The sequence below is a fragment of the Sinohyriopsis cumingii genome, unplaced genomic scaffold, assembly GCF_028554795.1.
Source record: "Sinohyriopsis cumingii isolate HCF-2022 unplaced genomic scaffold, ASM2855479v2 utg000695l, whole genome shotgun sequence".
Classification (NCBI taxonomy): domain Eukaryota; kingdom Metazoa; phylum Mollusca; class Bivalvia; order Unionida; family Unionidae; genus Sinohyriopsis; species Sinohyriopsis cumingii.
The window spans coordinates 4,924,537-4,942,498 of record NW_028315924.1 but is presented as its reverse complement, the minus strand read 5'-3'; the positions used below and the strand labels follow the sequence as shown (position 1 = coordinate 4,942,498).

Genomic DNA, 17,962 nt, shown 5'->3' with positions numbered 1-17,962 from the left:
CACCAGGCATACTAGTCCTAACTGTAACCTTTTAATGGTCATTGCTGAGCAAGGCAGCTGCTAGTACCATTTTTACAAATCTTTGGAATGACTTGGTTGTGGTCTGAATAAATGACTTCCCACATCTAAGGTGGATGCTCTAACCACTTAGGTCACCAGAGTGGTCATAATTTAATACCTAGTTTACAGACTAACGACTAAAGTTTACTACTATGAAGAAACTGATACAAATTAGCTTAAATCATTAAAGTCAAACTCACCGATCAGTTGAGTCCACTTCTCTTTCAAAAGCTGTGAAGAGAGATAATCATGAATTCATTTAAATTTGGAAACACTAAATTGCAAGTAAATGATAGTATAAAGATGGTAACTATGTCCAAAAGAGATATTATTTTCACTTCTTTCCCATTTTTGGAGTAGCAACAAGATAAAACAATAATTTCATAGATATCTTAAATATTTTTAGATGCAATATATTTAATGCATGCTAGAAGATACCTAACATATGCAACATATTTCAATTTATCACCAATTGATTCTGACTCAAGCCAGGAATGGTTGAAGCTACTCTCTCGAACTTTTGTGTAGTTTCACTTATTTCAAGGACATTGATATAAAGAATTGCTATCTGATTTAAAGTCCTGTATTCAAAATAATACCAACACTGTACAAAAAAAAACCGAAATTTCCTAAACTGTTTGTTATGCCCCTACTGATAATGTTATAAACTATGTCCCCAACCTGTGAATGTACATACTGTTACACCTAAGGGCTTAAACTGAAGTAACTGGATTAGGTTAAACCCAAACAAGCATTCACATCTTCCTGAATGTAAATTTATTTTAAAAAAATATAAAATCAATAAAGTAAAAAAATAAAACTACCTTATGGTGTATAAATTCCTAGAATGTAATCCTAATGATCCTAAAGTTTATTATCAATTGTACATAGGGTGATGTGTCAAGTCCTTTGAAGTCTGTTGTGGGGGAACCCATTACGCTAATTTGCACAAGTAAATGCACATTGTGGAACAACCCGATTTTCATTATAAGCTATAAATAATCAAAAGATGGAAGCTGTATGTTGAAGAACAGAAGTTATTACACACCAATGCCTTGAATGAGAAAAAATGCCATCTGTAAAAAACTCAAGGCATGATTATTTCAGTTGTCAGAATAGTATTCAGAAGATGATAAAGCCATAAACTATAAGAAAAGCCCACCAAAATTAACTTACTGAACTCATGGTTCACTATTTACTTTGTGAAGCACAGCAGCAAGGGGAAGCATTTGATTCTTTGCACATAGTGCAAACAATGTATCAGCATACATCATTCTGGAGTGCATTATGTCCATCAAAATAGCAGCACTAAGCTGTTTAAAGCATATTCGACATGCTCAAATGAACATTCAGATTAGTTCTCTTTATTATTACTTGTTACCTAAATCTTGTTAAAATACTTAATATAAAACAACCCATAGATTTCTGGATGACTGTAGTCACTAGATAGATTGACTGAAAAACAATAATAACCATATGCCCGTATTTGAGCAATTTAGTTGTTTTGATAAAGTGTTGACACCCATACTGGACAGAGGCATGTATAGAACAGTACTCAAGGCCTGGTCGAACAAGCATGAAACATGCTGCACTTTTTTCTTCCTCACTGTTGATTTGGAGGCTGTGCAATATTATTGTCAGTGCAACAGTGCTTAAAGATATTTAAATGTCAGCAGTATATATTGTGATTGCAGTGGTATATTTAATCCTTGCAGTGGTAACACTAGCAGCAGTACTGCAGCCGGCCACCTATTTATTACTTAGTCTCTGGTTGCGCACCCGGCCATGGATCTATTTGTTTGACTCTAGCACGATTATGCATCTCACTCCAAATGGGATTTGATCTGCCTTATGGACATTGAAATTTTGTCCCCAGATCCTCAGCCAGATGTGATCCTGGCAGCAGGAAGAAAACTGGATTCTAGCCCATTGCAAAGAATTAATTAGAAAGTTACAATTTATATAATGAGGATTTGAAAAAGTGTTAATGTTACCTTATGGGGAAGACAGAACAGTGGGGGCATCAGTGTGTCAATGAAAACTGTTGGATACATGCTGAGAGAGTCAGGCGGAGTCCTATTCCATGTGAAGTATGTTACGTTAGAGTTTGTGGTAAAACTGTTCTGTTGCACACATAGTGGTCTGGTGGCAGGATGGACAATGTGATATAAGCATTCAGAGCTCTCTCACAGGGCTCCACCACAGGAAATATATTAGATATATCACACCCTATATATATATATGCAACTATCAATGATTAATGAGAGACAATGTGCATGCATCTGCATATTATTCGGCGATATTGATCAACGCAATGAAAAAATAGGAAATGATTATTCATGGAAAAAGATGCAGACAGATACACATCTTATATTCTTAGTAATTACCAAGCCTTGTCCCTAAAATATCAATATCTGCATTATTTCAACTTGGATAATATCAATTTTCCTGTGCATTTTACCAAAACTACACTAAATAAATTTGAAACACCTAACCCAGGTATTGCTGTTAATGTGTTCACTTATGATGAAGAGTTTCATCCACTAGCATAGACCATGGACAGAAAGGACAAACCCAGATTGATTTGTTGCTACTGAGTGAAATGAAAAAATCAGAATCGATATCAGACTACGTATAAAGAATCTTGCTTGGCTACTTTATTGGCACAGCAAGAGCAAGGGAAAGAATTATCCATAAAGAGAATGCATGCATGTATTTAACACCGAAAAACTGCCAAAATAATCATGATTTTTACCGCGATCAGTGAAAACCCACAGCACACAATCATACCAGAGCCTGGTAAAAACTTGGTCAAAATATACCACAGTAAATGAAAAATAAGTCCCATATATATACTTGTAATCTACATGGATTTTGAATGCCTGAATGTTTGAGTGAAAATGGATTCAGCAGCAGCAATACTCACCAGCATGAAACATTATGACTGGTGATAACATTCTTAAGTTTTCTGCAGCCACTCAATGCTGGATTTGTGAATAAGCTTTCACTGAAGGGCAATGCCTTTCCACCACTAAAGAGCAAAGCCTCTTCAGTGATGAAAATAAAAGTCCTGGTTCCAATGTTCATGACCACTGCCATATCACTGGCACATACAGAGGAGCTGCATACAATGTATATAATTCTACAGTTGAGAATTTACCCCCCAAAAAACCCCAAATCCCTGTGGTGCTTCATAACCTGTATGGGTATGAAGGCCACTTAATAATGTAAGCGGTAGCCACAGTATCAAAATCACTAATAGAAGTGTAATCCCCAATAACATGACAAATATGACATTCTGGCTGGATTGGTTGCCATGCATCATTTCAATACTGCTTAGGAATTCATCCTTTGACAAGTTATTGAATCATCTAACAGTGAAAAATTTCAAAATCACTCGCTGATACTGTCCAACCAAGACATACATGCTGATGAAAAAAGGCATGTATCCCTATGAGTAGATGACTAGATCAAATCTGCTGAAACTTAGTAGCCACTGATGAAGCATTTTATTCATCTTTGGCATGTGAAGGTATTTCTGGAAGAAACTACAACATGCAAAGAATGTTTGGTCTACATTCAAGTGCAAAAACCTGGGCTACTATCACAAACTGTATCTATGCACTGATGTGTTGTTGCTTGCTGATGTGTTTGAGAAATTCTGTGATACTGCCATGCATGTGTACAAGCTTGATCCCACACATTACTTCTCATCACTGGGTATGGGTTGGGATGAATTGTTGTCCAAACCAAAATCAAGCTGGGATTGCTCACTGACACTGCCCAACATCTGTTTATTGAGGGATCACTTCGTGGCAGAATATTAATGTCACATCACAGATATGTTCATGCCAACAAACCAAGCATGGATGAGTAGGACCCCACTGATCCCAACAGTTACATTATGTAAACAGATGATAATGACCTTTATGAATGGGCCAACTTCCGATTGGCGGATTTAAGTGGATCAATCATGCGCACCACACTTATCAACAAAAACAAGAACATGATCACAACATCGACAGTTACGATGGATACTTTTTTAAAGTTGATCTGGAACCCCCAAGCATTCACATGAGGTGCATAATGATTCTACACTAGTTGCTACAGATGTGAAAGTTTCTGGTCCAGATTATTCATAATTTCTGAATTCAGAAGATTGGTTACTCTAAAGTAACTACAGTCTGATTGCATTCCATCACTTAAACCCTCACTGAGTAGGACAGGTACAACTAAACTGATTGCATGATTTACCTGGCTATCTCTATCAACATACTCTTTTAGCATATTTGTATGGCAAAGTTGTTTTTGTTTTCACCTCCTAGGAGTATTCTGATATAATTTAAATCCATGAAGAGGATTTTATGGTAAGGGCAAGAAAACCAGAACTCCATCACCAGGTTGAAGACTCCTTTCCTTTGTAGTTTAATCATACATTAAGTTCATTTTTGACATGCAGAGTGCAGATTAGTTCTTGCAACCACACAAGCCTCTGACCACATGTATTTAAAATTGGAAATAATCAAAATGATTTAGCTCTGTATCTTCATTTGAAAGAAGTTGCTCTTTTAACAACTTCAGTGGTCCACCCACAGAATGTCCAAAACCTAATTCAAAGGGACCACATCCTAAAGATTCTTGAACTGATTCCCTAACAGCAAACAACAGTAAATAAACCCCTTCATCCCAATCTTTTCCAGTTTCAAAATAATATGACTGAATCATATTTTTCAAAGTTTGATGTAATCTTTGTAAAGCCACCTGGCTTTCAGGGGATAGGCAGAAGACTTGAATTGTTAGATGCCTAATTCATGCATAACTTGTGGCAAAATTCCAGATATAAAATTTGACCCTTGATCAAATTGGACAGATTTGGGAAAACCAAACTGTGTAAAAACTTTATCGAAGCTTTTACTATTGTTTTCATTTTAATATTCCTAAAAGGAATTGCCTCTGGGAATCTTGTAGATGTACTCATTATGGTCAACAAATATTGATTGCCTGACTTGGCACAATCTACCATTATTCATCAATGCAGGAATAGGTTGCAAATGTGCCTTAGGTATCTTCTGATTGGCTTTTCCTATCATTTAACGAGAGTGAGATCTACAGTATTTACAGAGAACACTTTTAAATTCTGGCCAATAAAAGTTATTCAAGATCTTCTAATAAGTCTTACTGATCCCTAAATGACCAGTCAAAAGAGTTTCAATTTTGGAACTACAATATGATAGTTCATCAACCACTTGTTACAAGCAGGTAACTTAGATGGCCTCCATTATCTCATCAGGACCCTATTTTTAACAAAATAATAAACATATAATTCTGTGGCTTTTAGTTTCTTTATAGGCCGTCTAAAACAAACTGGAAATCTTAGAATCTTGTCCTGTTTGATTACAAGTGATTGTCATTCGTCACCCTGATTGGAAAAGAGATCACGGTCATCAATTCCCTCTGATTGATCCAAATGAGTAAAAGTGACCCTATTAAAAGCCCGTCCAATGCATGTGCCAGCTAAAGGAAACTTTCCTAAAGAAAAAAAACATCATTTTCAAGAGCTTTCTTTGCCATAGCTCTAGTAACTGCACATGCTGGGTATAAATCAGAGATTTCTTTTTCAATAGGATAGACTTTCTGATCCAAATAAGGTCGTCATTTACAAGTGGATTAAGCACAACCTTATCTCCAGCTAGATCACAGTCTAGTAATAAATGAATACCCTTGATGGGTAAAGACAATGATCCGAGTGTCAGGAGGTCCTGAGATCAAGCAGAATTCATTTTCTAAAGTTATGACCTCATGCATATCAAAGTAAATCTTAATGTCACTATGGAAGCTAATCCTCAACTAATATGAGTTGTCTGAAATTTTCGTAATTTTGACCAACTTTCTTGGCTAAGTCCACCTATCAAAATAACTGCTCTTCTTCGCTTGAAAATTTGATGAGTTTGTCCAGTTTCTTTTTTATAGTTAGTAAACTTTTGTTGATAAGCCTCAGGCACCAACTCATAACCCTTCAAGATGCATTTATTAATGAGATCATAATCAGCACTCTGCTGTACTGTCAAGGAAGTGTAGATGTCACAAGCTTTACCAAAATGAGCACTTTGTAATAACAGAGGCCAATATTCTCTTGGCCATTTCAAATTATCAGCAATTTTTTCAAAATGATGAAAATATTTATCTACTTCTTTTTCCTTGAAAGTGGGTATTAAACTAATATTTTGTAACATCTAAGCCTGAATTTGTGGGTAAAGTGGAAGATTGCTTTTCACTTGCTAGCTCTAATTTGTTTAATCTAAATTGAAATTCCCTTTCTTCAATTTCTCTTCCTCTTTCCATCTCTCTTTCATCTTGCTGCAATTGCATTTGTCATTTGTTTCTCTTTCTCCAATTGCAGTTGTTTTCCTTTTTTCTGTAACTTCATTTGTCTTGCTCTTTCTGTAACAGCATATTCAAATTTCCTCTTTCTTTAATTGCATTTGTTTCTTCTCTTTCTCTTTCTGTAGCTGTAATTGTCTTTCTTGAAGCTCAAACTTTCCTAACTCAAGTGCATTCTTGTATTTTAATTTCAATTACATAACTTGCACGTTAGAGCCACATGGAGACCAACTAATCAAAACCAAAACACTCTGATCCCAAAATATATTTTCCACCAAATATTTGACCAAAATATTTTTTTTTCTTGCTTTGTTAAAGAATCCTTTGCCTCAAAAAGATATTTTCTGGCAAGGTGAAGTAATTCATTCTTTATTTTGGCTTTTATAATCCTTTTATTTTGTATATTAATTCTGCTCCTTCTTCAATTATTGTATTCATTGATGACAACCACTTTATTTTCATTAACAAAATGAGAAGAAAATAAATCAATGATTATTGCAATGGAGTATGATGATGCAAAAATACAACATCAATATTCAGCATTCAAGGGAAAAGAAAATTTGATCGTAGACAACTGCTATGGATTCAAAGTTTCTAATTTTTTAAATACTTTACAGTCTGACATCCTCTAAAGACACTTACCTTTCATTTTAGGCTTTAATGTCCGTCTTTTTATGACAAAAGCTACAACAACAATGGCAATCACTAACACGATTCCTCCAACGACCCCTCCTACAACAGCTCCTACAACAGTTCCAACTTGGAAATCTCTTACAACAGGAGGCAACTCTGAAAAGCAAATCGTTTAATGAATCTATAAATCAGTACATAAATTTATAGATTGATGAATTGATCTTTAGTGTATTTCTCAAACTGAAATGTAATAACGTATGTATGTATGTATGTATGTATGTATGTATGTATATGTGTGTGTGTGTGTGTGTGTGTGTACTGTCACGTCGCCCCTTGGGGATGGGTGATGGATTCAGTTAGGGTCCATCTTGTCACCAGATTTTGGTTCACTCCAGGATCTACTATCATATTCAAAGGAAACAATCTTATTCTATGGGTGAAATTAATGAACAGAGGCATCAAATGAAGGTAACATTATTTAATGACAGAAAGATGGTCCAAGCAACTCAAGTGATTTACAGGAAATGTTTGTTACATTATAGCGTGACTAAAAATATGAATTGCAATATATTACGATATAAAGTACTGTTAGTGTAATCTGAATTTGTTAGTAGAACACAAATTTGTTCATAAATTATGACTAACAGGAAGCAGCAAGTAATTGCATACAGCTTTCTAACTGAAAGTACTTTTAAATACAGATATACAGAGTTGAAGCATGCAAGTGCATGAGAATGCAGTGTGTCGAGCAACTAACAATAAAGACTAAAACACTCACGTTTGTCTTGTTATTTCTTGTTAATATGGTTAGTATTGAGTAATGCAGGCTATTGGTGTTCAATATGTTCTCATTTATTCTTTATTCATTCATAAAAGGGCAGGGGGAATAACAGAAATAAAAGAACTGTAACAAGGAAACCCCATGTACTGCAATATTCATTTTGTTATTAATATTTTGTTTTGTTAAAGTTTATGTTCTGATATTAAATGTTTTGCAGGCTTTGTAGTGTCATCTAACATCATAGTTTTGGTCACGTGATTCAGCCTGGGTATATATGTGGTCCAACTGTGACTGCTACGGGTGGGGTGGGGTGGGTGGGTGGGAAGCAATATAGTGTGGAAGATGTTCCCAACAAGTATAGTAATATAATCACCCCGCCAGAGCAAGCATACTTGGTCGTATTTCGTTGGACAGTAGAGAGCATATGCATGCAAGGCCAGGGAATCAGGAAAGAGTAGGGACAAGGTCTTTCATCAACCAAAAGCTCGGTGCAACAAGGTTCATTCAAGAAACACAGAAGTCTTGTGGTAATACATGTTTTTGACTAAGGATAGCTCTTCTTTCATCATTTCGCACTGTCATCTCTCTGCTGATCTCAACTGGAAAACAAAGCGACTCTGCAACACATTCAGCACCAGCCCTGGGACCAAGTCGGCAACCAGAAGACCAGTCAGTGACCCTGCAACCAGTTGGCAACCCTGCAACAAGTCTGCAACGCAGTCAGCAACCATGACTGTGACCAGTTGGTGACCCTGTGGCCCAGTCAGTGACCACAACTGCAACAGATCTGCAAATAGTCGGCAACCCTGCAACAATTCTAAGACCCAGTTGGTGACACTGTGATAAGTCTGTGACCCAGTCAACTTTCCTGCAACAAGTCTGTGACCCAGCAGGCGACTGTGACCAAGTCAGCGACATGAAGCCAGGAATAAAATGCTACCCCGCTGGGGTAGAAATCTGTCACACTCTGGAGGGCCAGTCCTCAGACAGATTCAATGAGGTATCACTCCAAATACAAAACCTATCCTAAGAACTCAAGATAGCGAGACTCAGGGCAGTGTAGCATAGGCAGTACTCAGCTACAGAATTTAAACTGGGTTCAAGGTTCACTATTGTTTGCACATCATAGTCTTTGGTGCTCGATGTTCGTATTGTTTGGGTCCAAGAGTGTACCAGACATGTCTGGTTCATTGCCTCTATGAGTTATTACCCATCTTGGTGCAATGGTTTGCTCACAAGCATAAGTTCTATTAAATGAATTTCACACAAAATGTGTAAATTCTAAATAAAGTATCAATATAATGTTTGTGAATTTAGAAAAAAAATTTTATAGGCACACTGAATATAAGAAGAGTTGTTAGATTTAGGTTATTCACCTTCTATTTAAATTCCAAAAGAAATAAGTTCATAACATGTAATTTTACTAAAGTCACAAAATAACACTCTGCTAGTCTGACAACTTACAAATTTTTTGACCAAAACCACATCTGATTTAAGGTTGGTTGAGTCATTTTGTACCTTGCACCTTTGACAAAGACTGGAGAGTGACAAAGATCGTTTCTTTTGTTGGATTATAGTGGCATGTGCACAACTGTACATGTGCCACTGGTCGTGAATGCTGACCTTTAATACTAATATCATTGACCAATCAGAATTTAGCGCTTGCGATCATTGGGCAAGAAAGAATTACTAACCAATCAAACTCAAGCATCAGACATTCTGTGCTGAAAGTGACATAATCACATAAACATGAAGACCCAATAACACGAGACATGCTCAAGAATGAATTCTACAGATTTCCACACCAATGATTACAAGTAAAAGGCATCATACAATTAAGATGTAAGTAGACAAGCCAAATGATCAAAATGTCAAATCAGTTCAAAATGCATTTCTTACAACATCAGTCAACAACTCATCGTAGTGGTAATACACAACATGTGTGTGTGTGATTTGGATTTTCAACATAGCCTTAACAATTTTTCAATCATATTGCTACAATGTCTGCAGTGTTGCAGTTTTTAGTGATGTCTAGCACTGGGGCATCATGCCACAGATATGTAGCATGATGTCCCACCCAGTCACATTATCCAGACACCAGGCCAACCAGTCCTAACACTAACCTATACTGAGCTACAAGTGAGGCAGATGTCAGTACCATTTTTATAAGTCTTTGGTATGACTTGGCTGGGGATCGAACCCATAACCTCTCACATCCAAGGTGGATGCTGGATGCTCTAACCACTAGGAAACCAAAGCAGTTCCGCAACATGTGCTTTTCATGAATGAATGTTCAAATCACATCTGCTGAAATAAGTCTACATGTCTGTGAATTAAAACTGGTAAAGTTTAAATGTAACAATTACATATAACTAACAGGGTAATTCCTAGTTGCATGAAATAGCTCACTCCATGAACAAAATACAAGTTACGATGGTGCAGTGAACAAGAAATGCCATGCTGTAAACATGCTTAAGTTGATGTGACCTAAGCCTGATGTACATATGCATACATTCATTTATGTATAATGTATGGATGAATGCACGTATGTATGATGTATGGATGCATGCATGTAGTAAGTCAACTTGTTGTTAATTATTAATCATTAATTTCTTAAACATCAGGTTTCTTTGGCTTGACATGAATGATTGTTAAAGAAAATTTAATTGGCAAATTGAGCCCCCAAACTAGTATTCTGTCATAGTTTGAATCTTGAACCATGGAAATTCTACAAATGTGAAATTATAATATGGTCTATCTAGAAGACCCACAATGGCCGATTCCCAGTGTGTTTCATCTTTAGATGATGATTTTGTTTTGGCAAATACTGCCTGATCATAGTAATACAGACCTGCCAACCCTGATGAGTCCGTCTCAGTAAGGCAGCTGATTTTATTCTTTAAGATTGACCAGTTTTCAGCAAGGTGTAACAAAATATCATAAACTGCTATTGTAAAGCTGGAAAGCATAATTAAAAGTTTGACGCAGTGATGATAACATTGTGTTCAAGTGAAAAGTTTGTAAAGTATGAGTAGACCTTATTTACCACAGGTAGAGTTGCACAAACTTTAGTTCCAAACCCTATCCAACTCAACTGCTTGTTGCTATCTCTCATCTTGACGTAATTGTTGGAAATTCTTTTGCCGTTTTATATGACGACGGCAATCATACACCCTGCCATGAGATGTACTCAAATTGGCACGCGAAGTCCAATAAATGTAATTGTGTCCTTTCCATCTTTTACTCCAAAAAATCTGAATATTCCTTTTTATTCTTCTGTGTTGATTATTAACACTTTTTTATAGGCTTATTTACCATTTCATCTTAAAGATGCATCACTTTTGGGATGCCATTTTAAAAAAACATATCTATAATCAACAGTCTGATCATGCAGATGCTTCGCATGAATAAATATGTGCAGTTTAAAGCATCTGGGGTGCTGCTGTAAAGTTAGTCTAGTTCCCTAACTAATTTCACTAATTTTAATATGAAACCCAGATCCAAATAAAATCGTAAGAGTTGGCAGGTCTGGTAATAAAGTTACTTTATAAAGTTAAGAAGTATAATATCAAATTATTGGAGCTGGGAAAGTTTTAATGGAAACCACACTAGTATAAATGGGGGCTCAGGACAACTTTTTAAGTTCACAGATATGGCTTACACAAGGAAAAAAATGGATGTTTTGGATAAAGAAATGGGGGTGGGGTGGTCACTCCAACATAGAAAAATGGCATAATACCCTCATTGTGAAGGGAAGTCAGGGACTTAAACTCTGCGTGGGTTGCCAGGAAGGTGTTCAAGGTCAGCTCCAGGTGTGTCAGCACTGCAGTGGTCAAAACGCCAGAGCAATTAAATATTACTATGAAAAATTGAGAACCACAAGCTGAATTAAAAAGAATCAGCAGTGTTTGGGGTTAAATCTGAGGTTTCCATTATACACAGCTTCAAAAATATGCCGAGTTATCTAAGGACAGAAGTATTGTTTAGCTAAGTGTACAAGTTAAACAGTGATTAACTTTGGGTAAGTTTTTAAGTGAGCCATCAAATAATGAAACAAATCATTAAGAAATAAAAGAAACAACATTTATCATCATGCAGAAAGGTCACTTATATTTTCATGAATTTTTAACCACTTATATTTTATGTGTTTTACTTGAATTGAGAAGAGAAGTTCATGTTTCAAATAGCATTTAAAAAGGACCAATGTACAATAAAGATATGTCAAACTACCAATGAATGTATTTTTCCTGAGCATATGTTTGATGTAATCCCAAAAACAACCACCTGTTGTCTCAATTAATACTTATCTGAATATTTGTTAACTTCTTGCAAATTTGTAATTGAGGCATCGAATAATGAAACAGGAGATTAAAAAATCATATAATCACTAATTTATAAATCATTTCATTCTTTTATTACTTTTTTCCAAAGCTGTCAATAACTAAGGTCTAACTAATGTTACATCACAGTCCGTTTATGTCAACATCTGGCCTGAGTACTGTATGCTGTGATACACTCAGTCATGCTACCAGACTATACCTACAATCGACCGACCTCTGAAGATGCGAACAGAAACAGCTACATTTAATTGAACAATTAATTGATGGCTAATCCTTCTGTTGTTTTTTAAATGTACCAATAAAATAGTTTTGCTGAAACTTCAGAGAAAACTGATTACCTTTTGAAGTACCGAGTGCTGTGTATAAATACAAAGCAAATGGAAAAAATCTCAATCAGAATTTTATACTGTCAACAGTGCAACTTTATCATGGGTACACATAAGTTAAACATTGAGTGTTCATCGTCTCATCCTAAGAGTAAGTTAACAAAATTAACTGCATTTGGATTTAGTGCAAATTCATCATACAACACAGTCCCTGAACCTGATGTTATAATTGACAGTCCAACATCATCTACATGTAGTGATAGCATTAATGCTTCAAGTGCAACACCAAATCACGATGAACAGGTCAAAAGTTAAAGCAGATGTTCTGTGATATATGTATCAAGGCACAAGTCATCAGTTCATTTACAACTGGGTGATATTTCGAAGAATGAGTGCATCACCAAACATTAATCCAGGTGGGGAAAGTAATATGTAATTTTGCTCATTGATCTTATACTTAAGCCATCAATCCCATATTACACTTAAACTAATATGCAAAAAGAAATAGCAAAACAAACAAGTTTTGCATAATTGAAAATAATTTATTTCTCAAAATACAGGAGTGAAAGAATTAAATTAACTTACAGTATGGTGAATGAATTCCTATTTCCTTAAAGTTCTTTCAATTCCAATAGTTCCAAGAAATCTGAATATGTTCCAACAAAAAATGCCCCTTCTGTGTTGAAGTTTCAAATGTACAGAAAGATTTCCAAAGAAATCAAACAGTTGTTAAATAAATTTATTCTATGATGTCATGCAAAACATAATTGTTTTAAAAAACTAAGTTGGAAGACTGAATCAGAAAACTAACAGATTAGGAACTACCATCATGAAGTTTTTTGCAGCATATGTAAGCATCGTTTTCACTAAACATTCAGGTCCAATACACGTGAAATTCTCAAAGGAGACAGTTTCTCCCTGTAGAGTACGTTATTCCCACCAACCCCTCGAACATATCCTGGTCAGCTGTGCCCAAACTGCACAACAGCTAAAGGTTAGACTCAAGCCTCTTTCACATACTTCAAAGAAACCACCTGTTCTACAGTAAGTGAAAGCACTAGCAATTGACTGACAAACAAACAATGCCCTGTTTTGTTATAACTAACAATGCCTATAATGGGTGTGAATTTATGTTAACAGTTCAAATCTGGTCTCAAGCTACCATACAGATGATATATATTTCCCACATTTATATCCCACCTTAATTCCTTATTGTTAACTCATATATCAGTGTTCCCCTTTACCTCATTTGCGCTTCAGAGACGCCCAAATTTTTAATTTGACCCCCAGTTTTGATAACAAAGTTTGTTTTTAACTCAGTCTGACCCCCAGTTTTGACACTAAGGTGATTTTTGACTCTCAGTCTTGCACCCCTAGGGGATACACTGTATATGCATACAACACTGTTTACTAGATAACATTTATTCTGAATTAGTTTTTTGGTGGCACATATGCTCTGTCATATGTTTCTTCATTCCTCTTTTAATTTAATGATGGTAATTCATGCTTATATAAACAGTACATTAATATCAGGTGTTGACGCATGTAAGTTTCATTGGCTGGAATGGATTTCACAGTTTGCTTGTCGAGAATAAATCTAAAGCATTCAATGATCATTCTTGGGATTTAGGGAGCAATTCACTGCAAGCAAAGCATTGAAAGCAGGGCAAAACTAAATTTCTGAACTCCTGGTTGACGGAGAGAAGTACTTTGTGAAGCTAGCCATAAAGGGTGGGGGAGGCATTTAATTCCTGAATGCATGAAATTGATGGTCGCATTTTATGTCACTTATCTTACAGTGCAAAGTATGATCATAGGGTTTTAGTATTAAAATGTTTTTAACTAAAGTTCCTTACAAAACTATTTTAATGAAAATAATACACATAATATAGATTTGCTTAATACCTGATGTTTCTATTAAAAAAATGGGAGATAGAGACTTTACATGTCAGAAAAGTAGATATTTAAAGTTTAATAATGCACTTATTTCAGGTGACAACAGTCATACCTATGCACTAACAGTGATGTGGGATGCAAAGACCATGGAAGTAGTGCAAAACAGTTATTTAATGATTCATTTGTAACATTATGGCTGTATTGCTTGTTGTCAATAAAGTAATTCCTATCCCATCTTTTTCAATTTTCACTGCCTATTACATTAACAGACTTGTAAAAATATTCACTACTTGTTCTAGTGACATTTTGTGAAAATTGGAGACAAAATATTGAGGCTGGCGATTTTTTGGGAGACATCTTTTTAAAAGCCAGGGCCATCCCTGGTTTTGCACACTGATAACAATAATAATAATAATAATAATGACCTTTTTTAAAGAGGGTAACACAATTAGGTAAGAACTAATCTACCTTGAGGCCCTCATACAAATGAATTTATTTATTTTAGCTGCATCTCTGAAGCCACTGGATATATTGGGTTTGGAAGAAGGAACTAGAGTGAGCATTTCTAATCTCAACTGGAATACTATTCCAGAGCAGAGTTCCAGAGTACTGGAAACTTTTTTTAAATAACTCCTTATTTGGTTAGGGAATTTTATACTGTTTGGTAGACATGGATTGAAGATGGGGAGTATTACCAGGTAACCTAGTACAATGCTGCTTTGTCTCTCTCTCTCTCTCATATGCACAAATATGTTAACTAAAGCAATTTCTAGTTATTTTATTGTTTATTGCAATTTGATAATGAGGTCACTTTTGCTGTAAGATTATAAGTTACACTTAATTTCTGCACAATGTTGGGTCACATCATTGCACACAAATTTACTGATAACTAATATCCATAACTGATACATGTTCAGACCAAATTTGTATGTTTATTTTGCCATTAGGTTGTCGAGTATCATGTGTTCCATAGATTTTATTCGAGTATGATCCCTTTATTGTTCGTACATGATCGGTGCCAGAAAATGATAATTATTTATTTTATATTTAATAATTACTTTTTTGTGTACAAATTTTTTTATGAAATATGGTATATATAAATATATATATATATATATATATATATATATATATATATATATATATATATATATATATATATATATATAAATAAATATATATATATATATATATATATATATATATATATATAAATTCTGACCATTATTTTGATCTAAACCCAGCTCTTGAAGCAGACACAAGTGTCAAAATGGAAAACCACAGAGTTGGTTCTTAATAGATATGTATGATAATGCTCTTAAATTGAGAAACAAGACAGACTGACACTCTTTTCTTCATGACAATATTCATATTGATATTCACATGGAAAATGACCCAATCCTTAACCCTACTATAAAGCAAATTTGATTACCAAATACATTTCACTACCTCAATTGATCTATGCTTCATTCTGCCTTCAGAAACAGAAATTTGGGGCAAGAGTTATAAAATTTGTATGGTCTGCGCAATGAGGTTATATTTCAAACATTAAGTGTCTCAGTGAAGAAATTATGGAAATATAAGCACACAGGCCAACTTCCACATATTAGAGAGCTCTGAAGACTCAAAATGTGTCTTCTGAGATTCAATAGGAGACAAAGGCACATGATCCCAAAAAGCAACACAGTACAATTGAGAGTAACTCATAAGCCTATAAGAAAATGACTGGAAATTCAAATCTGAATAAAATGTACATTTTTTCTAAACACATAACACACTTAAAATCATCATTGATACATGATCGCACGCATCATCATATATGAGACAGGCATTAAAAATATAAGAAAGTTCTGTCTTTAAAATCCAATGGATAGGCCATTTGATTTTCTGGGGGAGACTATGACAGTCTTTTGAACCAGGACATTTGTTTCTCTTTTGTCTCAAGATAATTAATTTTTTCATCTAATATAATGGTTATTTTTTAAGATAAAATTAGGAGCCCAAAATTTCTCCAGCTTTCTGGGGCCCAAAACATAAAAAAGACCCCCTTCCCATTAACAGCTAAGTCTCTAACATGACACAGTCTGTGCTGCAAGTGTCATTAGAGCTAATCTTTGCACTAGTCTTGACGATACTATTGTTGTTCTATTTCTTCCATGATCTTGTTGAATATTTCTAAGCGTAGCAAATGATCTTTCTGCATCTTTCTCATGATGTGATGGTGTGTGAAACCGGCAGTGAACACAGTAGTTACAATGCTTCAAAACATTAATTACATGATGTGATGGTGTGTGAAACCAGCGTTGAAACCATAGTTACAATGCTTCAAAACATTAATTACATGATGTGATGGTGTGTGAAACCGGCGTTGAAACCAGTAGTTACAATGCTTCAAAACATTAATTACATTTTGGATTAAGCTCTGCATACATGTATATTATAGTCTTCACTGATTAAATGTCTATATGGTGTTTGCAGTATGTATAAAGAATATATTTATCTCCATTGCTGCTGCATTTCAAAAAGTAAAAATCTGTCAACCAGGAGTTCTATAATGGAACATATTTCCCTGAAACACAACTGTGTTTCAACAGATTACATTTTAAGTGATTCACACTTCCACAATATTCCAACTACCTCAAAAATCATGGTTTGCACATTATATATTAATGCAGTAAAATCAAACTTAACAAAAATATTGCCACTGATCACAAAATAACCATTTATCTAGTTGGTTCAAAGATTATCATTCACAACAGTAACAAGCACTACCAGTACTGTGTCTTCAACATGTAGCACTTTGATTTACCAAACTTTAATCAAATTAGATTGTTTCACTCCTGAAATAATACAAATCAGCCCAATGGCCACTCCCACAGTATTGCTCAAAACAACATTACACTTAGCTACTGTCAGTTTATTAGGTAATCAATGAAAATGTAGCTGCTTATCTGTAGCAGCCTTAGCCTATAGGACACGTAGTACTAATTCAACTCCTTTATTAAACCAATGGAAATGCCAGTTTATTAAAAATTAAATAGCTTTAAAATTGCAAATACTCGTGATCAGACCTGAATTTCAACATGTACTCATCCTTGATACAAGCTTTTGTGTACCAAACACTATATCATCTGCAGTGTTTTGTTTTACCTACATGTGAATGAAACATTATTTTCATTTTAAAAATTTTGGTCAATCCTATAATCATTCCAACTGCAGAAATAACCCAGGTAATTCTAATATATTATGGTTACTTTTTTTGAGCAGCAATTTCTGGTGAAGAAAATGTATAATTTTCATCTACATTACTGCATCAACATACATCTGCAGTATACTTTTGTCTTACAGTAACAGTCACTGTAGTTCTGAATAACATGTTGTCAAGAAGGGTCTATCTCTTTTATTTCCATGAAAGTACTGAAAATAATTAATTTTCTAAACATGACCATGTTCAGTGTTTTGGGAATAAAAACATGATTTTTATTTCACATATTATTTTCTGGCAGGTATGTGTAAGTAAAGAAAACAAGAATTATAATTTTGTT

General features: G+C 34.9%; 1 protein-coding gene across 1 annotated transcript in view; it reads right to left on the bottom strand.

Annotated features, from left to right (window-relative positions):
* The window catches only part of LOC149773307 (neural cell adhesion molecule 1-like), a 69,696-nt gene that overhangs the window by 7,843 nt on the left and 43,891 nt on the right, over positions 1-17,962 (bottom strand). The window contains exons 7-8 of the mRNA XM_089946470.1: positions 7,084-7,230; positions 261-291 (exon numbers count right to left, since the gene is read on the bottom strand). Of these exons, the coding sequence (XP_089802596.1) occupies positions 261-291; positions 7,084-7,230 (178 nt within the window). The remainder of the gene's footprint in view (positions 1-260; positions 292-7,083; positions 7,231-17,962) is intronic.